Raw genomic sequence first — 23,392 nt, forward strand, 5'->3', positions numbered from 1 at the left:
AAGTTACTCCCTACTTCTCTGCTTCCTTTCTTTAAATAGTCATCAGTGGTCAATAGCATTTTCCTTTTTTGAACAAGAAAATCTTTGCTTTTTAACCTCCCCATTTACATTATTATTTTTTTAAAATATATTTTTTACAGAGAGGAAGAGAGAAGGATAGAGTTAGAAACATCAATGTGAGAGAAACATTCAATCAGCTGCCTCCTGCACATCCCCTACTGGGGATGTGCTCTCAACCACAGTACATGCCCTTGACCTGAATCAAACCTGGGACCCTTCAGTCCGCAGGCCGATGCTCTATCCACTGAGCCAAACTGGGTAGGGCCATTATTGTTATCTTGATGGGACTTGTCTAACAACCTTTCTCCCAATGTAAAAAATTTAATAAATGTATATGTATGTATGTATGTATATACATATATAGATATATAGATTTCAGAGAGTAAGAGACAGATACATCAATGATGAGAGAGAATCATTGATCGGCTTCCTCCTGCACGCCCCACACTGGGGATCAAGGCCACAATCCAGGCATGTGCCCTGACGGAATCAAACTAACCTGGTTCATAGGTCGATGCTCACACTGAGCCATGCCGGCCAGACAACAAGTTTAACTTTGATCCATCCTTCAGCACCTTAGCCGAGACTGGTCCAGTGGCCTCCTAATACCCGTTTCAGCCTTAAACCTTTCTCCCTGCACTTTCAGCCCTTACCCTGAAGACAGACTCTGCACACCACCACTGTGGTTTATTTAATCAAATATGCTGCAACCAAGTGCTCATTCTCCCAGACCTCCCATGGAAATAGTCTCAGCTTTGTTATATTATTCCCCTACTTGAAACACTCCATTTTCTTTCACTCAGGTTACTTAAACTTCATATTCTAAAGTATACTCTGCTATTTCTTTAAAGCTCTGACCAAGTCTTGTATTTCCTGTTCCAAACATTCTAACCTTCCAAAGGCTAGTAGGCTGGCTACCTTTCTTTTTTCCTTCCCCTGTCTCATATTTTGCTCCTTTTTTAACTTTTTAACTTTTTTTTTTAATTGATTTCAGAGAGGAAGGGAGAAATAGAAACATCAATGAGGAGAATCATTGACTGGCTGTCTCCGGCAGGACCCCTATTAGGGATCCAGACATGTAACTTTGACGGGAATCAAACCTAGGACCCTTCCATCTGCAGGCTCGCCCTCTAACCACCGAGCCAAACCAGCCAGGGCTGCTATTTTTAAAAACTTGAGCTGCGTGGATCTAGCTATTTGTTGGAATTAGAACCCATGAATTCACCCACACCTTTTACCAAATCCTATGGCTTTTCACAGGTCTTTATTCTCACAGCTTTTGACAGCTGTCCTTTTTCTCCTTAAACCACCTGTCACATCGCTGCCTGCATTACCTCGGAAGAACTGTAAATTCCTCATTGCCTTGAGTCATTTAACCTACCCACCATCAGCACAGATACAACTTACTTCTACACTTCGTGCCTCAGCAACAAATCTTATCCAGCGAAAGCCCCTGTAGAAGCAAGAATTTCTTCAAATTTAGTGTCATTGTACATTAAGATGCAAATTCCTCCCCAAATTGCCTAGATCTGGTGTAGACTGACTGAACCAGCCCTTTCTCTCAAGACATTCAGATCCCGTTACTAATACAGTTATCACACCAAAAGCGCTTTATTTCTGCTCATCATCATTGCTTATTAATGAATAGTGGTTTTCAAGCTTCTCTGTCCTCCCCTAACTTCCTTCTACAAAAACATCCCTAAGAGTCCCTAGGGAGGAGGAGAAAGCCACTCTGTGGGGCTGTGGCCTATAGCTCACTGGCTCCAATTTTTAAACGGACAAGATTTTCTGAGGAAACATAGATATCGGTCCCCAGGTATTCGTGAGCAGGTTGTCTCACCCTTTATAAGAGCCATTGGGTTCTCTTGAGAAAGCACGGGTGGGTGGTCCAACCCACTCACCTTGGAGTGAGCGGCCCAGCCCTCTAGAAAATTTAACATCATTAAGACCAGCTTTTAATATTTGGGAGAAATAGGTGGGACTTTATATCCTTGGGGCATCACAGTCCAAGTAAATTGTCGATCTTTCCAAGTGAAAGCAAGGAGATATTGACTGTCCTTTTCTACTGGAATGCTGAAAAAAGCACTACATAAATCTATTACTGAAAAATATTGGCAGTCCTCAGGAATAGTTGATAATAAAGTATGTGGGTTTGGAACCACAGGATGTTGGGGAATAACTATCCTATTTATAGCTCTGAGATCCTGCACAAATCTCCACCCTTTCCCACTTGGTTTCTTTACTGGAAAGATAGGAGAATTACAGGGACTTGTACATGGAATTATAAGTCCTCCTTTTAAGTATTTTTCGGACCATAAGACGCTCCGGACCATAAGACGCACCAGTTTTTAGAGAAGGGAAATGAAGAAAAAAAGATTCTGAAACAAATAGAGTCCTAAAATATTTTATGTGCATTAAAACCCAACATCACAGTCATAAACACATGTAATCAACCCTGTAAAGTAAACAGCAGCATTTAGAACCATTTTAGAGCCGGGCAAGCACACAGAGACCACACAGAGCCGGGCAAGTAAAAAAACTTTTTTTTTTTAAGTATATGTGTAGGCTATATTTGGACCATAAGACGCAGGGACTTTTTCCCCCCACTTCTGGGGGGGGGAAAAAAGTGCATCTTATGGTCCGAAAAATACTGTAATCTTGTATAATGGGCTTAATTCCAGCTAGTGCATCAGGTCTTAGAGGATATTGGTGAATATTAGGTAAAGGCAAAGTACTATCAATTGTTATTTTAATAGGAGTGCCTGACTCAATCTTGCCAATATCTGTACTGGAAAGAACCCAAAGTTGCATTGGAACTTTTTGCAACAAACGTTCAGTTTCGAGATTATTTTCCTCTGGTGAAAGTTCCTTTAAAATCATTATTTTCCGCCGAAACCGGTTTGGCTCAGTGGTAGAGCATTGGTTGGTCTGCGCACTGAAGGGTCCCAGGTTCGATTCCGGTCAAGGGCATGTACGTTGGTTGCGGGCACATCCCCAGTAGGGGGTGTGCAAGTGCAAGAGGCAGTCTGGTTGATGTTTCTCTCTCATTGACATTTCTAGCTCTCTATCTCTCTCCCTTCCTCTTTGTAAAAAAAAAATCAATAAAAAAATATATTAAAATCATTATTTTCTCAATTGGTTCAGTATTTGATTCATTTAGTTCTAAGTACATTTCACCTTTTTGGGAAAAAGATATATGAGCATCATGGGTTTCAAGAAAATCTCTCCGTATCAGGTGAATTGGGGCCAATTTGACTAGTAAGAATATATGTTGCCCCGTAACATCCCCTAGTTGAAAGGGGATGGGTTCTGACTTAAAAACAGTCATTGGTTGGACAGACACCCCTACCATTTGTACAGAAGCTTGCTCTGAGGGAGAGGGGAACTTAGATGGGTAGGGTTAAGAACGGATAAAGTGGCCCCAGTATCCACAAGGGCTTTAGTAACTTCTCCTTTTATGATAATTTCAATTCCTCCTAAAGTATTATCGATAGTAAGGAGAAGTGAAAGTACCCTCTCATAGTCCTCGGAGCAGCCCTATGCTTGCTGTTTTCTGTCTGTTTTCTCTTTTCAAATCCCATTTCAGTTTTCTAGTCTTTCTTATAGTGGCCTGGTTTTTGCAGTAAAAACAGACTCCTTTCTCTCCTTTTCTAAGAGACTTCAGAGTTGAACTGGCTTGGTTGCTTAATTGTTGAAGCTGTAAGTTCATAATTTGGGTAACTTTATCTTTTTCTTTCTTTTGGATAGTTTTAGATAGCTGATCAGCTAGAAGAGCCAGTTCATCAGCATGGGTAGTCTGCCAGTTCTATTTATGTTGTTTGATCAGAGTTACAAGTTCTTCATCTAGTCCTTCCAAAAATGCCGAATTTAGTAAGGGATCATTTTTGATGATCCTTGAAACTGTCTGGCGACAGACCTGAATATCGTTTGAAAGTCTTTTCAAAATGTTCAAAGAAATCAAGCACTGATTTTCATCAGGCTTTCTTTTACATTACTGGATCTTGGTGCAGTCCATTCTCTGAGGAAAAATTTCAGGTATGGCTTGATAAAGCCGATGGGCCAATTCCCTGCATTTTTCTCTGTCTCTTTCTGTTTTTTTTTTTTTTTTTTTTTTTTAATCATCTACAGGAGTATTCCAGCGAACCTTATTCAGCCATTCTGTTGCCTTGCTCTCAGAAACCAGTAAATGTATTAATTGGAACAGGTCAGAATAGCCAAGATCATATGTTCTAACAGTTAAATCAAATTCCTTTGCAAACCCATCAGGGTCCTGCAGAGGGTCAGGAAAATCTTTAGCTAAGTTTCTTAATTCTGTTCTAGTCCAAGGAACATATACAATTGCTGGATCCCCTCTACCTGAGACAGGCTTTTCCCGGAAAGGAGCTGTTAGAATTCTTGAATTATCTTTCTTGAGTCTGTATTCTCAATTTTCCCTAGATCAGCAGGGAATGGTGGTTGAGGAGATATATGAGGAGGAGGAAGAGAGATGGAGGGCGAGTCTGTGCAAGGAAGCTCAGCAAAGGGTATAGGGGAGGAGCAGTGAGAGGGAGAGGAGTGGGGCCTCGGCACTTACTTGCTTCAGTGGCCTTCTTCAGTTCAGAGATGGTCTCCAAAATTTTCTTATTGACGTCTTGTAGGGAAGATATTTTATCCAATCCTCTCCTAGAAGCCTCTAATTTCCAATCAAGATAAGCTTCCCATTCATTTAATTTAATTTTAGAGCCGGCTTTTTCTAATTGAGCACGCAGAGAAATCAATTTGGGGATGTCAAAAGTTCCCCACTTTGGCCATTTCAAGTTGGTATCATTGAAATAAGATGAATTCAAATTCTAAGCAAGGTTGCAGGCAGAACTTCCTTTTTTTTAATTAAAGAGCCAGCCCTATGTGCACTTAGTGGTTATCTCGATGCTGACCTTGAAAAACAATACAGTTCTATCCAGTTGAGAAGGTATACCTGGCATGGTATTGAGATTGTGGGCATATCTGGTCTCTGGCCAACAAGGTCAGACAGCTAAGTTTATCTTCATCTTTCTTCAAACAGGCTAAAGCAAACTAGAAAGCAACATTTTTATCTAGGAAGAACAGCAGAAAATTCCAAACAACAGTTTGTTGCAAAATAGGGGTTTTCCTTCTCAGAACTTTTAAAAATAACTACCTGCCCCTAAAGCGGTGCAGTCCTGTAGAGTCCGCCTGCATGTGGTGCTCTTGCGGCTGTCCTGGCCAGATATTTCAATAATTTTTTGCCTGCTTTTTTTTTATTAAATCATCAGCCACCGGTGGTCTTATTTTGAACCCAGGGTTCAACCCCACAACATTTTCAGTTAAAGTTTCCCATTTTTGTAAATACTTGCAAGTTGAAATTCCATATGAATTGTACAAGTACCCTGCTGGAGTGTTAACCGGGGGCTGGGATTCTTGGGGTTTAGCAACCTCAGGGGTGCAATTTCCCATCTTTTAAAATTTATTATTATTATTATCGAATATCTGCAGAGTCTGAGCAAATTTTTTCTGGGGATGTTATGTAGTGGGTTGCAAAGTGTACTGCTTATGGGTTGAGCTCCATGAGGCTGTCGCCCCTCATGTCGCAATTCAACCCTCTTACGTGCCTCGGTTTCTCTCCTGGCTGTCTAAAACAGCCAGAAGGACTCGGGGCGCTGGCTTACCAGGCTTTATTGGCGCTCTCCCGGACGAGCCAGTCAGTTAATTACAGTTGAGTTGGAATTTCCCTTTGGGGTTCCTTCACTTCGTGAGGGATGACCTCTGACACCTCCACAAGGTTCTTAGTCGCCTAAGAAGGCCCAAGAATCGGGCAAGAGGGAGGATGTGCCTCTTTATCTTCTGAGCTGAACGAGTTCAGCCCTCATAAATTTAGCAAAGGTTTTTTTTGTTTGTTTGTTTGTTTTAAATCAATCTTTATTGTTCATATTGTTACAAAGGTTCCTCATTTCTTCCCCCCTCCACCAGATTCCCACCCCACCCTCCGCCCCCTCCCCATCCCCCATTTTCCTCATCCATAGGTGCAGTTTATGTTCAGTCTCTTCCTCCCTCCCTTTCCCCAATAGTAAATCCCTTTTCAGATAGTAAATCAGTTACTTAGCATTTTCTCATATCAATAATACTACCACATGCCCAATGATACATTTCACACAAAAGACATTTCCAAATAGGTCAACCAGCCTCATCCAGGCCCCACCCAAGGCACTCACAGATAAACACCCCAGCCCTATACTAACTCAACACATCCAGATCTAAGCCTTCATCACTTGATTCAGCAGACCCTCAAGTTCCCGCAAAAGTTTCCAGCCATGTCTGAGAGGCAGTCGTGGGGCAGGGGCAGGGGCAGGCGAGGAGCGAGCTGTTCCGGGCCTGGATGCTCCGGGCCTGGCCTCTGTTGCTCTGGTTCGTTCCACAACCAGCTGCTCCGGGTCTGGTCACCACCGCTCCCGACCTAGTTGCTCTGGACCTGGCTGCTGCTGCTCCGGGCCTGGCCACACCCGACCCGGCTGCTCTGGGCCTGGCTGCTCCGGACCCGGCCGCTCCGGGCCTGGCCGCTCCCAGCCTGGCAGGCGCTGCTCCGGGCCTGGCCGCACCAGACCCGGCTGCTCCGGGCCTGGCCGCTCCCAGCCTGGCAGCCGCTGCTCCGGGCCTGGCCGCACCAGACCAGGCTGCTCCGGGCCTGGCCGCTCCTAGCCTGGCAGCCGCTGCTCCGGGCCTGGCCGCACCAGACCTGGCTGCTCTGGGCCCGGCTGCCTCGAGCCCGGCCGTTCCGAGTCTGGCCGCTCCCAGCCTGGATGCTCCGGGCTTGGCTACTGCTCTTCTGGGCCTGGCTGCTCCCAACCCGGCTGCTCTGGGCCCGGCTTTTCCGGGCCCGTCCACTCCAGGTCTGGGTGTTCCTGGACTGGCCACCCTGGGCTTGGCTGCCTCCGCCTCAGGCCTGGCTGCCACTGCCCCAGGTCTGGCTGCTCCAGTGCTGGCTGTTGTTGCTCTGGTTCTGGCTGCTGCTGCTCTGGGGCCTGGCCGTTGCTGCTCCGGGCCTGGTTGCCACTGCTTTGTGCCTGGGCACTCTAGGCCTGGCCGCCTCTGTTCCAACATTCTGCCCTTTTTTTTTTTTTTTTTTTTTTTAAACGCATTTATGTTGCAATGTTGGCTGGTGAGTTGAGTTCTGACTTAGTCTTTGATTTTTCAAGATCTTCTTTGTATTCTTTCTTAAGTAATTTTACTATCTTTTGCTCTCACTTGATTTCTTCACATTGAGAACTTCTTCGGTTTCTTCCTCCTGTCCTGGGAGCTCAGCAGGTTGGCCTGTGGCACCCCTTTGTTCTCCACGGGCTCCCGCACTGCTCCAGCCTGTTGCCGGGTTCGGCGCCGCCCAGGAAGCAGCCCCCAGCCTTGGCTCCATTGCCCGCCCTCAGAGGTCGATGGCTCAGGGGCACCACCCCCCTGGGGGCCCCGTTGCCCGGCTCCCTGCCGGCGCCCGGCTGGCTGGTGTCCAGCAGGGGCTCCTGCTCCCTGTCACATTCCTCCAGTCTGGAGCTTTTTTTTTTCTCCTTCCCGCTAGGGAAGTCCAGGATCAGAGTCAACAGACTGTCCTCTGCGCGCAGTGCGCGTGACTCTGGAGGCTCCGCTTTTCGCCACTCCTCTGGGATTCCGCCTCACAGCCCCGTCTCCCCCTGCCCAAGCCTGGGTCCCCAGGGTCTGGTTCAGGACTGGGGTTCAGAGCAGTCCGGACTGAGGCTCAGCGCCGCCGGAGGCTTTGTTTCTTCCCGCTAGGGTAATCCAGCATCAGAGTCAACATTCAGTCCTCTGAATGTGCGCGAGACTCCAGGGGCCCTGCTTTTCGCTGCTCGCTTGGGATTCCGCCTCACAGCCCTGTCTCCCCCGCCGGAGCCTGGGTCCCCAGGGTCTGTCTCATACCTGGGGCTCAGCGCTGCCGGTTCGGGAGGTTTAGCCCAGGCTGGGGGTTTTATTTCCTTCCTGTTAGGGAACGCCAGGCAGCACCCAGCCCTCTCCTCTCCGGCTGCGACCATATACATTACTGATGAGACTTAAGAAATTTCCCGTGTAGGAAAAAATGATCTCCTTTATTATGTAATTTGGAGATAACTCGGTGAAAGCATTAAGATGATTATGTGTCTTCAGGGAGTGGCTTCAGCCTAACCCTAAGGAATGTTCTGGTAATAAGGTGGGTTGTCTATGCTTATGTCAGGTTGATGACCCTCTTAACATGAAGGGAAATATACAATAAAAGGGAGATGAAGAAAAGACTGTCCAGGCAAGACTGACTGGTGTAATCCGGGTGTTGGCGAGTGCAGTGTGTAATGGAGGGTGCAAGGCTTTCCCGGAAAAGGAGGCCCCAGCGGAGGCCTGTCCCTCCAGGTCGCTCCCAGCCCCTTTAGCTGTGACCGCGTTTCAGACACAACAAGGCAACCTGTCCAGGTCCCAGATGTTCTTCATAAGATGATTTTCCAGACAGACGTTGACACATTGGGACCCGGGATGTTGACACTCTTGTATGAATGAAACCACTAAAGTTAATTTAGAGTCCACCAAAGTTTTACCCACACTCCCTCAGATTCCCTGTATAAATATAAAGTGACCGACGTGTTGTGTTATTAAACGTGCTCTGACGATATGCAACAGGATCTCCCTTTCTCAGGGAGTCTGGGTAAGACTGTTCTGAGAATGTATGAATCATGTTTACTGGCGTCATAGTTACCCAACATGGAGAATTTCTCTGTGTGGGGTCCCTCACAAAAGTAAGTGTGTCATCAGACGATCCAGCCATGTCCAGTGCTTAGGGTAACCCCAGACACGTGGGATTACAAAGCTCTGCTCATTCTATTGATAAGATTAGCAGGAGGAGAAGTAAATGTAAATTTTAACTATGGGATTTGCAGATGTCAATTATATTTCTTTTTTAAAAAAATATATTTTATTGATATTTCACGGAGAGGAAGGGAGACGGATAGAGAGCTAGAAACATCGATGTGAGAGAAACATCGACCAGCTGCCTCCTGCACACCCTCTACTGGGGTTGTGCCCTTGACCGGAATTGAACCTGGGACCCTTGAGTCTGCAGGCCCACGCTCTATCCACTGAGCCAAACCGGTTTTGGCGAGGTCAATTATATTTCTAAGGAATATGACTACATATTGAGCTCTGTATATTTTCCATTATTAACAATGTAGGGAGTCTATTTGGTGCTGGTCTCTCGGTTAAGAGAGGAATGAGCCACCTATTAAAGTAGCAGAGGCCTCAGGATGTGCATGCTTAGTGATAGAAAGACAGTATCTTGGCCGCCACGTCAATAAAAGGACGTCCGCATCACGTATCCTGAGGGAAATGTCTGTCTGCACATGGTGCTGCCGTAAACCGCACAGAGTTGCATTCAGCTCGTGGTGGTCGACCTGCGCTTCTCTGCTTGTTCTCGAAGTGCATGATGGTCTTTCAGGGTGCCGCTGAGTCCTGGGAGGTATTTTGCACTTACAGAGTCTCCCAATGAGGAGAAGATGCTAGTTTATCTCAGTGGAGAATTACTGTGACCCGGGCTAACTTCGATAAAAAGGAGCATGCCATTCGTACCCCATTAGATCGACTCATTTTCACACAGAAAATACTCTGAAGTGAATTTTTTTTTAGATGCACTTCACCTATCTGAGCCTTCAACGTTACATCTATAACTCAATGTTCCTTTTTAAAAAATATATATATATTTTATTGATTTTTTTACAGAGAGGAAGAGAGAGGGATAGAGAGTAAGAAACATCAATGAGAGAAAATCATCAATCAGCTGCCTCTTGCACCCCCCCCCCCACTGGGGATGCGCCCACAACCAAGGTTCATGCCCTTGACGGGAATCAAACCCGGGACCTTTCAGTCCGCAGGCCGACGCTCTATCCACTGAGCCAAACCAGTGCGGCATAAAAAGTCCTGATTTTTGGAAAGAATCTTTAGACACGGGACAAATTGTTAAAAAGATTTTTGGATGCGGGACCAATTGTTAAAAATCCTGCCAAAAGCGGGACGTCTAGTCACCTTACTTTAGGGCCACCGAAGGGGGAGAGGTGGTACCAGCAGCCAAACAGCTTGGTGGCAGGAGCCAAGGAGGAGAAGGACAGGCTGGATTTCTGAAGCCGCCTCAGTGGAGGGAGAAAGAGGAGATCCGAGTTGGCAGGGTTTCTGGGGAGATGAAGCCTGGGCCACGGATAAAGGAGTGCTATGCCCTCCCTTGCTCGGTGCTCTCTCACTCACCCAGCCCAGGCGGAGGGCACGCTGCAGAGGGCCCTCCCTTGCCTGAATGCGGACGTGCACAGTCACTGGCCATGACTAGTAGCCGTCACCAGGGCCACAGCCCACGGACCCTGCAGCACTTCTCCGTGGCTGGACCTGCATGTCTAACTCAGACGGTAAACAACGGGGCTCTGGAGTGTAGCTTCCGGTGCCTGACATGTGACCTAGCCAGGGTGGACACGTGGCCAGCATAATTCACTGGTTGTGCATTAAGTTCAATGTAAACCCTGCAGGCAGCAGCCTATGATCGGGTGGGGATCCTGTGGTGAACAAGACAGACAAGTTCTGCCCTCTCGGGCATACAAACAAAACAAAACAAAACAAAACAAAACGCAGGGACTCGGGTAGATGAGATCCCGTCCAACGGGGCCAGGAGGGTGGGAAAGCTTCCATGGGGGAAAGATGGCCAGTGAGGCCCAGGATCCTGGGCCAAGGTGAGCTTAAGGGGCGGTCAGACAGGGAAGGTAGGGGGCAGACACAGAGAGCCTTGCAGGACAATGTCAAAAGGCTTTTGTCATACTCCGTAGGAAATAAAGCAGAATGATCTATGTTGTTCAACGGTCACCTCAGCCGCTGTTTTAGGGGTACAAATGGCCAGCCTGAAGTCAGATGACCACAAATTCAATGTGGGAGCATTCCCAAAGTTCTGAGCTTTCTTTTCTTTTTAAAAATATATTTTATTTTTTTTTTAGAGAGGGAAAGGGAGAGGGATAGAGAGAGTTAGAAATATCCTTCAGCTGCCTCCTGCACACCTCCCACTGGGGATCTGCCTGCAACCAAGGAACATGCCCTTGATGGGTGGGAATCGAACCTGGGACCCTTCAGTCTGCAGGCCGGCGCTCTATCCACTGAGCCAAAGCGGTCCAAGGCAAGCTCTGAGCTTTCTCACCTCGCTACCCTAATAGTCAAACTGGTCAAAATCAAGCTCCGTAGCATCGCCGGTGGGAGCCGAACGTGGAGGTCCTGCCTTGGCTTCCAAGCCCGCCTCCCCCTCGCTGGTTGCGGTTCGTTGCTGTGCGGGGTCGGCTGGGAAATGGGGCCGATGCACATCCCGACGGCACCGGGCAGCGGCGGGGATGGACGCCACCGCGGGTGAGGCCGGGCGCGGGGCCGCTCCGACGGCGAGCATCGCCGGCGCCGGCGCTGACACCTGTCGGCGGCGCCAGGAGGCTGAGCCCGAGCAGAGGCGGGTGGCCCCGCAAAGGCCATCCCGGGGGCAGGACCCCTCCTCCTCTAACTTGTCTGGAGGCGGAACGCGGGGCGGGGGCTGCCCGGGGAGAGAGGCACCCGGCCCAGCGCGGCCTCAAAGCGGTCATTGTCGCCGGGCGCCCCTCCCCCGCCCGGGGCGCGTCCCCATGGCAACGCGGGGCTTCGCGCTCCCGCCTCCCGGGCCGCAGACAGGAAGCCGTCCGCGCCGGGGGCTTCTGGGAAACGGCTGGGATCGGCGTCTCTGCGTCGGCCGCGGACAGCGGAGCTGCTGCGCTTCCCGAGCCCGAGGTTTGCGCCGGGAGTGCGGGAGGGCCTGCGGGGAGCCGGGCGCGGGGCCGCGGGGTGCGGCAGGAGCCGGCGACGAACCGCGGCGGGACCTTCCTCGGGTCCCGGGAGGCGCAGGCCGCCGTCTCCGCGCCCCGCAGCTGCGGCATAGGGGGTGGCCCGAAGGCCAGGAGGGGCTCTGCGCCCTCCGCTGGTCCTCCTGCCCCGCGTCCTCCGCGACCCCGGCCTTTCCCCTCCCCCACCAGCCGGTTTTGTTCTATTTCGAGGCCCAGCGTCTCGCGGGGAGTTCTGGGACTGGGCTCGGGCGGGGGCGGGGAAGGGCAGGCCTTGCGCGAGTGCTGCCGGGACTTGTAGTTCCGCCGGCTGCGGGCGGAAGTGCGTTGGCTGGGCTGTGGACGCGCCTGGGTGGCCTTGGGGCGTGTGAAATCCGCAGCCGCCGGTGCGGAGGGGCCGGCGGAGGGCGGGGTGGGGCCGGGCTCCCGGCGGCACTGTGCGGGCGTCAGGTAGGGCGATCATCGTCCCCCCAGCCCCCCACATACTCCCCGGGCCGCGGGCTGCCCTCCCCGCACCTCCTGTGAGAAGACTGGATGCTGCCACTTCTGATTTGGCAGGAGTGGGAAGGGACGAGGTGCTGGCTATAAACCCTATTGGTAGGACCGCCCCACTCCGGAGGAGTGAGTTAAACTTGCGTAAGATACGGATCTGATAAGGGCTTTTTCCTGATCCTGGTCTTCGTCTTGATGGGGTTGCAGTAAGTTTTCTAAAGGACCGGTTTTCTCATCCCGGGTCCCGAGTGGATGCGTGGAGGATCTGCACTGCACCCCCGTTTCTAATACGTGTGAGAGAACCAGGGGCAGGGCCGTGACGGTGCAGATACCTAGATACTGGGGAAATGGCCAGAAATAGCACCCACTTTCTCTGTAATCGAAGCTGGGAAAGCAGTCACCTAGTGTGAGGACCAGGTCCTGGGCGCCTGCCAGGGCTTGGGGAGGGGGGGGGGGGGCCTTTCATGGAATCTGTGATGAACGCCTGTCATAAGTTAAAATAGTCACAGTGTGGTGAGCGACTGCATAATATTTTCAACATAAAGCACTGGAGGCTAATTTTTTTTTTCAATATATCGTTGAGCAAGTGAACAATTCTTTTAAAAATATATATATTTGAGTGCTTTTTTGTTTGTTTTTTGTTGTTTTTTTTTTTACAGAGAGGTAGGTAGAGGGATAGAAAGCTAGAAACATAGATGAGAGAGAAACATCCATCAGCTGCCTCTTGCACACCCCCCACTGGGGATGTGCCCACAACCAAGGTACATGCCCTTGACCAGAATCGAACCTGGGACCTTTCAGTATGCAGGCCTACGCTCTATCTACTGAGCCAAACCGGCCAGAGCATCACAAAGTATTCTTTTGAGTCTTTTCAACCATGTGAAAACTGCCCTGGTAGGCTTGCTCAGTGGTTGGAGCATTGGCCTGCAAACTCAAAGGTTGAGGGTTTGACCCTTTTGGGGCACGTGCAGAATCGATGTGTCTCTCTTAGGTCAATGTCAGTGTTTCTCTTTCTCTCTCTTCCCTTCCTCCTGCTTTTTCACTCTCTCTAGAAATCAATGGAAGAAATATCCTCAGGTGAGGATTTAAAAAAAAATAATTGAAAGCTATTTCTTAATACAAGTGTACAAAAAATGGGCAGCAGGCCAGCTTTGACTCTCAGCTGTAGTTTGCCAACTTCTGGTATAGTTTATTGATGGGAATTTTCAATTGAGTAAAAAGAAATATTTTTACTTCCTTTATCCACATGTATCCAAATTCTTAGATATCAGGTGACTTACGTTTTTAATTCTTTGTGTCTTAGGATTGCCTGTGAAGAACACGAGGTATTTCTCTGAGGCCCGTGCTCTGCCCGTCTTGATAGTCTTTGCTTGGAGTCTTAAAATCAGGATGTCTGCACCGTCAGTGGAAGAAGATTCGATACTCATCATCCCAACTGCAGATGAGGAGGAAAAAATTCTGAGAGTGAAGTTGGAGGAGGATCCCGATGGTGAAGAGGGATCAAGCATCCCCTGGAACCATCTCCCGGACCCAGAGGTGTTCCGGCAGCGGTTCCGGAAGTTTGGGTACCAGGATTCACCGGGGCCGCGGGAAGCTGTGAGCCGGCTTCGAGAACTCTGCCGTCTGTGGCTCAGGCCCGAGTCACACACGAAAGAACAGATCCTGGAGCTGGTCGTGCTGGAGCAGTTCGTTGCCATCCTACCCAAGGAGCTGCAGACGTGGGTCCGAGAGCATCACCCAGAGAACGGAGAGGAGGCCGTGACGGTGCTGGAGGATTTAGAGAGTGAGCTGGATGATCCCGGGCAGCCGGTGAGCCTGCTTGTGCCGCTTTCCTGGGCCAGAAGCACTGGCCCCCCGGCAGGCACACTGCTGAGCTACCTCCACTCCACTGCGCACATGTGCTGTCCGGGGTGTCTCATGTCCCGGTAGTTCTGATTCTCGTTAAATTCCCTGTCAACTGAACCACATTTCATTCGCAGGTTTCTCTCCGCCGGCGGAAACGGGAGGTGCTGGTAGAGGAGATTGTATCTCAAGAAGAAGCTCAGGGATTACCAAGTTCTGAGCTTGATGCTGTGGAAAACCAGCTCAAGTGGGCATCCTGGGAACTCCACTCCCTAAGACACTGTGGTGAGGACCAGGCTTCCCCGTGGGGGAGGGGAGACAGCGAGGTCTAATGTCTAGAGCCCGTTGCGTATTGTGTGTGTGTGTGTTAGACTGGACACACTTTAGGAGCTTGGTTCTTTTTAAAAAAAATATATTTTATTGATTTTTTTAGAGAGAGGAAGGGAGAGAGATAGAGAGCTAGAAACATCGACCAGCTGCCTCTTGCACACCCCCTACTGGGGATGTGCCCCCAACCAAGGTACATGCCCTTGTCCAGAATCTAACCTGGGACCTTTCAGTCCTCAGGCTGACGCTCTACCACTGAGCCAAACCGGTTTCGGCCAGGTGCTTGATTCTTTTCTCATCACAGTGAGTTTGCTGACCTCAGGGCTTTTGTTCCTAGACTGCCATCAGCCTTTTCTTCTCTTTCCCTGCCTCCTGATGACCTGCCCATTTCAGGCTGGCCGGCGTCTGCCTCACTGTGAGCCAGCGCCTACCTCTAGACCAGGTCCCTGTGCATTTTGCACGCAGTGGTGCATATTGGTCATCTGTCCCCTGTCCTTTCAGTCTCCTGCCTCATCTCACTGGTATAGTAAACTTACCTGAGGCCTCTTCATGTCTGCTTATTTGTTGTTTATTCCTGGAGTCTTTCTAAATTTTCACCTATTTTTTTCTTCAACATCCTATCCAGAGTCATTTTTTTCCAAGGTTCTTTGGTAAAATGATATTTATATAAAGCTCTTCACCTTTTGTAAGTATTCATTTAAAAACGGGTTTTCTAGCTATAAAAAGCTTTTTTTTTAATTTATTGATTTCAGAGAGGAAGGGGTAGAAAAAGATTGAAACATCAATGATGAAAGAGAATCATTGATCGGTTGCCTCCTACATGCCCCCAACTGGGGATGGAGCCCGAAACTGGGACATGTGCCCTAGACCGGAATTGAACCTGGGACCCTTCAGTCCACAGGCCGACACTCTATCTGCTAAGCCAAACTGGCTAGGGCTATAATAAGCTTTTAAATACAGAAAAATTAGATTAGTCCTTCCCAATATTTTTAACAATTAACGCCACATCCTTATTTGTATACTTTTGATACAACCCAGTTTATCCCTAAAATTACCGGGCATATTTTTCTGATTCAGTGTAAATGAATCAGGACTTGGGGAGTGGGGCTGAAGTATGCTGGGAATCTGGACCTTGTTCTGTGCAATACAGTTTGCAAAGCATTCTCATTGGTTTGGAGGTGGCATTTTCTTGGGTAGAAAACTTCTCCCCTGCCAAAACCATTTGGCTCAGTGGATAGAGCATCAGCCTGCGGACTGAAAGGTCCCAGGTTCAATTCTGGTCAAGGGCATGTACCTTGGTTGCGGGCACATCCCCAGTAGGGGGTGTTCAGGAGACAGCTGATTGGTGTTTCTCTCTAATCAATGTTTAACTCTATCTCCCTTTCTGTGGAAAATCAATAAAAATATATTAAAAAAAGAAAACTTCTCCCCTGCCTGAGTTTCAGAATACTTTTCACCTCTTTAATTCCTCATTTCAGCAATCCAGTCTCTACCACACTTGAGAACTTTCTTCTTACTGTGCCCTTTGTCTCCACTTAATCCATACACTCCCCTGTTCTCCAAGAGTCCAGGCCTAACAGGTCCTCGCTACCCTCTCAGTCTCTCCTGGTCAGCCTTTCCTCCTGCCTTTATCCCTTCCTTCACCATTTATTACAGACCTGCTCACTGCCACCTTTCTGAGTGCTACTGCTCACCCTGTGGTAATGGTCTTGACTTTTCAAGGTTTAGGAAAGTCTTTTTTTTTTTTACTTATAAATTTTATATATTTTTATTTAAAAAATTTTTTTTTATTGATTTCAGAGAAGAAGGGAGAGGGAGAGAGAGAGAGACAGAAACATCCATGATGAAAGAGAATCATGGATTGGCTGCCTCCTGCACACCCTACACTGGGGATCATGCATGTGCCCTTGACTGGAATCGAACCTGGGACCCTTTGGTCTACAGGCTGACACTCTATCTGCTGAGCCACACTGGCCAGGGCAATTTTATATATTTTTAAATAATTAAAAACATTTGTTTATTGGTGTGTGTGTGTGTGTGTGTGTGTGTGTGTGTGTGTATCAGGAAAGTTTTAAATGGAACTTGCTCATATAACTGCCTACAGATGTGATGGTACCCCACTCTGATAATTCACTAGACACATATATCTGAGGCTAAGAAATAAGAGTTCATCTGGATCATGAGAAACACCCAATATGGCGGTGTTCTCCACAGGAAAATGTGCATTTGTGAGGGCGTAGTGTGTTTGTATGTGTCAACCTGAACTATCAGGATGCTCCCAGCTCACCTTCAACCCTGTCAGGACTCCTGGGTCCTAATCTTGCCTGTGACTGGTCCTGTCTTCTCATTTCTAACTGATTGCTTCTTTTTTATGTCATTGTAGTTTGATGTAATATCTTCCTTTTCAAAGCAAAAGGATATTATTATGCTTTTCTAATGACCAACCTTATTTTATGTTCTTACAAAGTTCCATCTAGACCTAATTGTCATTTCTCCTGAATGTCTTAAAATCTATAATCTTTCTGTTCTTTTTCCCCTCATCACCATTTATAACCCACTAGCCTGTTACTTCTCCTGTTCAGATTTAACTGTTTAATCCCTCATTGAATTATTTACCTCATTAGCCTCATAACCAGCCATTTCATATTTTTCTCTTTTGAGAGTGGCAACCTGAGCATCGGTTTGCACAATACAGTTTATAGATGAATGCAAGCTATTTGTTTACTTGTTCTTCAAGTTTCTTTCTCCCAGAACAGGAAATGAGCGATACTTAACATTTTCTGTTTATTTCAGATGATGATGCTAGGACTGAAAATGGAGCGTTGGCTCCAAAGCAGGAGATTCCTTCAGCAGTGGAATCTCAGGAAGTTCCTGGCACTCTCGGTGTGGGGGTGCCTCAGATTTTTAAATACGGAGAAGCCTGCTTCCCTAAGGGCAGGTTTGAAAGAAAGAGAAATCCTTCGAGAAAGAAACAACATATATGCGATGAATGTGGAAAACACTTCAGTCAGGGTTCAGCTCTGATTCTGCATCAAAGAATCCACAGTGGAGAGAAACCCTACGGATGTGTTGAATGTGGGAAGGCGTTCAGCCGAAGTTCCATCCTTGTACAACACCAGCGAGTGCACACTGGGGAAAAACCGTACAAATGTCTCGAATGCGGGAAAGCCTTTAGCCAGAATTCTGGGCTTATTAATCATCAGAGAATCCACACTGGGGAGAAACCTTACGAATGTGTGCAGTGTGGGAAATCCTATAGTCAAAGCTCAAACCTTTTCAGGCATCAGCGAAGACACAATGCAGAAAAACTGCTGAATGTTGTGAAAGTTTAAGAAATTAGAAGGAAAAGTCAGCACTCAGGTCTATTTCTTCAGAAATGAAGACAAAATTAAAAACATGGAATGATACATAATGATACAGTTTGGTCTCCCTATAAGAATGTTAGAAAATCCACTGGGAAAACGTAGAACATTGTCACTCAACATTATTTTGTTTGCAAAGAAATGGTGTCATTCCTGCCTAGAAATTTTGAACGTAATTCACATATGAATGTCTAAATTTTTCATGTAATGTTTATATTCTTACTATTTTTTCCAAATAATGATCTGTTCTTTGTCTCTAACAGTTTTTCTTTGTAGACAGACACATTAGTTTGTGTTGATTATTGAATCATTCTTTGCAAGGATACACTCCTTTCCTATCTACGTTAAAAGGCAACATAAGGATTATGAAGTCTGAAAACCAAAACCATCTTCTCAGAATTTACTTTTTTGGTTTTTTTTTTTACCCAATTTGGATATGCATTTCAGAAAATAGAAGATAAAAAATGAATAAAAGCTTCAAAGTAAAATTAGAAGTGATGGTGATAAAACATCAAAAAGTGAATGGGACACCTAGGTTGGGAAAGATATAAAAATATTTTGATCCAAGGATTGAAGTGTATCAAGAATTTATCTAGATGTAATCATTTGCCTGTAGGGAAATAAAAATGCATCCTTTCTGTAATTTGGAGGCATCCCACTAATGAAAATAATGTTCTATGTATCATTAGAAAGTGGACAGTCTAAACATTAATCATAAACTACAAACGTAGAGAAGACGCTAGAGAATTTGCAGTGAATGATAGTTGAGGGGCAAATATGAAGGTAATAGTCCATTCTGGCTTTTAGAAAACAAGATTTGAAGATCTAATTATTATTTTACCTTGGTTTTTGTTAAGGATAGAAAAAAAATTGCTGACCAGGTGGGTAACAAGTATCAGGTTTGTTATTTTATTTTATTTTTTGGTAAAAAAAAGGGTTGGAAACCAGGCTAACAAAGCAGCCACACATACATTCATTCAACATTTTCTACCGACAAGGCACTGTGCTAGGTACTGTAACGCTACCGTGTGTAGGTAGGTCATTCTTCCACTGTATATTATTGGGGGACTACAAAGCAGTTTCTTGTGAGTTAGCCTCTGGCCCCCTTCTGAGCAGTCCTGGGGGAGCCATGGTTCTCTTACCAGGGTATTGTATGTGGGGGAAAGGAAGACAGCTCAGATTGTTAACCGTCTCGCCAGCATTCCTCAGAGGTGAGTCTAAAATTCTATCACAGTTTGGAGATTTCATAAAACTAATCAATCTCTATTAGCATTGAGGTTGTACTTACATGTTAAGTTGAATGAATTGTTCTATTTAAAAAAATAAACGACTAGGTTATTAACTAGTTTATTAACAGAATTGATGGAACTATTTTTAAAAAATTTTAAGTCTTAACACATTTTTTTAAAAATGTATGAAAGTAATACATTGTAGTCGTAGGATTATATACTCTTTGGCTGAGAATCCCAAGTACTGTGGTTCTACTGGTGAGTGGAAAACTCTGGAAGTTAAAATATAGAATTATTTGAAAAGGCTCTTTTCTAGTGGGCATCATTGTGTGGAAAATGACCCATTTGAATAACTATTTCATAGTTCCAGAGATTTTGGTTACAACTGGTGCTTGGGTCAAATTTAAAAAGTGGAAGATGAAATTTGCATGAGCCTATTAAAAAGCATCGTAATAAATGCAAGGCCAGCTGGTGAAGAAGCAACACAGAATGGGGCTTGTTATGGGTTTTCTGATAATTATCAGAAATGTGCTTTATAGATTAAGGTTCATTGAACTATAAGTGTGTAGTGATGATATGATGTATTTTAAGTTATACAAGAAAATATAGGGACTTTGGGCCTTTTCTTTCTGTGGCTGAGAGGAAACATGTCAACGTCCAATGAAGGTATAGACTCCTCTGCTCTAAGATGAAATGGTCTTGAGTTGATTGATTGATTGATTGATTGATTTATAACTAATTTCTTCCCAAGTAGGCTTTTAGGCGGCAGATTTGGAATTCTGCTAGGATGACAGGATTCTTTATGTCAGAGTAGTTAAGAAGGAGCCAAGCTCTCAGTGGCTGAAATTTCATACTTTTTTAGATTTTATCTCTTTTCTGTATACCAAGAAGCTTCAGAGTGGTAGATTTGTCTTAAAGGCCAAAGATGTTAGGTTTAATGTGACGGCTTAGACAGCGTAGTGTTAGAGTTGGCAAATAAGGGTGGGTCTTGCCAGCTCATAGCTATGGGTTGTTTAGAAGAGATTCCGAGGCTATGGCAAGGCTCTGTGGGGAAAATGGCTGGATCCAAAAAGACTGGGTGATGGTCCCCAGGAAAAGGAAGTGGTTGGTGTACTTGTGTTTCTGATTAGGTTACATCCCCAATAGAAATGATTTAAAATAACTATTCAGTGATTTATGATTTCATCTATACCCACACAGATAACCGTAGCAATTCTGAAGACTGCGCAGCCTCTGATGAAATGGTGATCTGGCAGTTGTCAAGCACTGGGAACTTTTGGTTAGCAAACAAGCAGTCACTGTTTTTAAAAATATATATATTTTATTGATTTTTTTTTTTACAGAGAGGAAGGGAGAGAAGAGAAACATCGATCAGCTGCCTCCTGCACACCTCCCACTGGGGATGTGCCTGCAACCAAGGTAATGCCCTTGACCAAAATTGAATCTGGGACCTTTGAGTCTGTAGGCCGACCAACACTATCCACTGAGCCAAACCAGTTAGGGCAAGCAGTCACTATTAATGGCATGCAGACTGCTGATACCTACCCAGCAGCCACTGAGCATTTGCTCATTACTGGTAAATTCTGGGTTTCTGAGGTTAAGCTCCCTACATTCACACCAGTTGGCACTTTACCATTTAGCAGTATGTCTACCGTGTTAATGTAGGTTGAAGGGAGGATTATATGTATTGAAACAATCTGCATGCCCAGGCATCAGATTAGACACTATCCCTGTCGCACTTAGATTTGTAGACTTAAAAGCAGGATTCAGAGATTGTGTGACTTGCCTGTGGCCAAGTAGAGCTAACACAAATCTATTGTAGTTCTGTGAACTCCACAGACATAAATTTTTTCACAGTGCCATGAGCAGTGGCTGTTAAACCTTGATTTTAGATTTTATCTTTTATGGTTCAGAGGTTTTTTATCTTTTATAGTTAACAAATATGAAAAATATTAAATTCTCTCATTAAAAGTTTTTATAGTACAGAATATAAAGTGGAAAAGGACATGCTTTCTTATAGTCTTACTCGGTCTGTTACTCTTCCAGACTTAGGCATATACAAGTTTAAGCAAAAATGTGTTAATAGTCGACACTTGTGGTTCCTATAAAGGCACTGTTTTGAAGTGCTTTACCGTGGATTAACTCTTAATCCTCACAGCAACCATCTGAGGTAGGTACACATCCCCATTCTACATGTACTGCTCTGACGTTTGTCTCCCCTCCCCAATTTGATATAGACATTGTTTTTCATGGCTACAAATACTGTTGCATTGCATGAATATACTGTTATTTATTTAACCAACCCCTGGATAGTTTTTGTTCTTTTTTTAAATTATTATAGAAAAGGTATGGTTAAAGATACTTGTACATATATTTTGCTGCTTGTGTGGGTATTTCTGTAGGATAAATACATGTGGGGTTTTTTGGTCAGAGAATGTGCACATTCAGCATTTTAAGAGATGCCACCTAAAAGATTACAAATTTCTAACTCCCTCAATAGTAAGAGTGCCTATGGGCTTGCCTACACTCGCACCAATCTGATAGACAAAATTTATTTCCTTCCTTTGATAGTTAATGAAGAACATTTCTTATGTTTATTGGCCATTTGCATTTCCTGTTATGAATTGTGTTTGCCCATTTTTCTTTTTTTTAAATTATGAAAGTATAAATGACTACTAGCTCAATGTGTAAAGCATAAATGATACAGGTATAAGAACAAAGAGCCTTTTCTCCAGCACCTCAATCACATTCCACTTCCCAGAGTTTAGTATATATCTGTCTAGTCCCCTTTCCATTCATCTCCATTTGAATGTACATAAGCATATAAAGCTATTTTTACATAAACAGGATCATATATGTACTGTTATACAGCTTGCCTTTTTTTTTGGTCTAAAAAACCTATTCCTGAGGTCTTTAAATTTCTTTAATGATTGACTAGGATTCAATATTCTGAAAATACCAAGGTTGAAGGTATTTTTTCCTCCTGCTGTTACATTGCCAAAGTAAAACTTTTCTCATATGTCTTTGTGCATGTGTGTGAATATTCCTTTAGGATGGAGCTGTGTACGGTGGGGTATTACATCCGCAGGTGTGCTCCCTGATAGCTCACCTTAGCCTTCCTGAAGGCCTTCCTGACTTTATATTTTACCACCTGTAGGGAAAGTGTTCATTTTTACATAGGCCTTACCTACCCTTGGTACTTTTATCTGATGAGAAAAAAAAAAAAAAAATCCTAATTACATTTCCCTGATGAATGGTAAGGTCATGTTTAGTGGCCATTTATAGTTTCACCGTGGATTATTTGTTCACATCCTCTATATCAGCTTTCCAGTTGGGCTACATGTGGATGTTTGTCGTTTCTGTTTGTACAGCATCTCTTTTCCCATCTTCTGTAACAGAGCCCTTATTTATTGCGGGGAACCCATTCCCTATGGCTTAGCTGAATACATAACCAGGTCTGGCCTCCCTGAGTTCTGCAGCTCCTTGACAGCAGTGATGAAAGCACAGGCATGTAACTCAGGCCAGGCCACAGAGAGCCCTCAGCAAACTGCGGAAACTATTGGCAACACGGCTCATGGAGATCCAGGAACTAAGGACTGTGTGTGTACCATGTGGGGAGAGTTTGAGGAGAAGCTCAGAGGCTAGCAGAAAGGACAGAGGACTGAGTTCTGATGTCATTTTTCTGGAGGCCCTTGATCCAGCTGTGCCTAAAGCCTGCCCTACCTCTGGACTTTAACGTTTTGTGAGCCAATAAAGTCCCTTTCTTGTTTAAGATAATTGAATTGGGTTTCTGTCCTGATTAATATAGGTTATTTGTATTTTCTTATTGATTTGTAGAAACCTCTGTAATTTTAAATTCTAGACTTACACTTTATGCACTATATAGGTTAATAAAATTAGCATGGACTTCCATGATTTGGCCTTTGTCAACCTCTGCCATTTGTTACTCCACTCTATACCACACGCCACACACATATACTTTACATACCAATAATAACTGAACATTGATGTTGGGAACGTCTGTGGATGAAAAGCTTTTCATATAGTTATGTCTTCAGGAATTTCTCTTCCTATACTTCATTCCAGGGACTGAGAAGGGATTACGCTGCTGATTATGCTGCAGCCATAGTTCTTGGACATTCCCCGCAAGTGTTTTCTGTATGTGACCCCAGGAGTCCCTCCCCATGACCTCCATCCCCCTTCCATGGTTCTTGGGGACCCTCATTTAGATCTCAGGCCTGTG

At 45.6% G+C, this 23,392-nt stretch overlaps 1 protein-coding gene and 1 long non-coding RNA gene across 3 annotated transcripts; both read left to right on the plus strand.

Moving 5' to 3' along the window:
• Nucleotides 1-219: 219 nt before the first annotated feature.
• Nucleotides 220-23,079, plus strand: LOC123651515. The gene is made up of 2 exons (XR_006740291.1): nt 220-318; nt 20,647-23,079. It is a non-coding gene; the product is annotated as an uncharacterized LOC123651515 (long non-coding RNA).
• Nucleotides 11,725-18,652, plus strand: ZNF24 (zinc finger protein 24). 2 transcript variants are annotated; one of them, XM_045574510.1, is made up of 4 exons: nt 11,725-11,848; nt 13,684-14,198; nt 14,369-14,516; nt 17,352-18,652. In XM_045574510.1, exons 2-4 carry the CDS (start codon nt 13,779-13,781, stop codon nt 17,888-17,890), a joined length of 1,107 nt encoding a protein of 368 aa, XP_045430466.1. In that variant the 5' UTR covers nt 11,725-11,848; nt 13,684-13,778; the 3' UTR covers nt 17,891-18,652. The 2 variants fall into 2 exon arrangements, with proteins under 2 accessions (XP_045430466.1, XP_036273435.1); XM_036417542.2 differs by having other exon boundaries at nt 11,745-11,847; nt 13,693-14,198.
• Nucleotides 23,080-23,392: the final 313 nt, after the last annotated feature.

This window comes from Pipistrellus kuhlii, unplaced genomic scaffold (genome assembly GCF_014108245.1).
Source record: "Pipistrellus kuhlii isolate mPipKuh1 unplaced genomic scaffold, mPipKuh1.p scaffold_m20_p_6, whole genome shotgun sequence".
In the NCBI taxonomy this organism is placed as follows: domain Eukaryota; kingdom Metazoa; phylum Chordata; class Mammalia; order Chiroptera; family Vespertilionidae; genus Pipistrellus; species Pipistrellus kuhlii.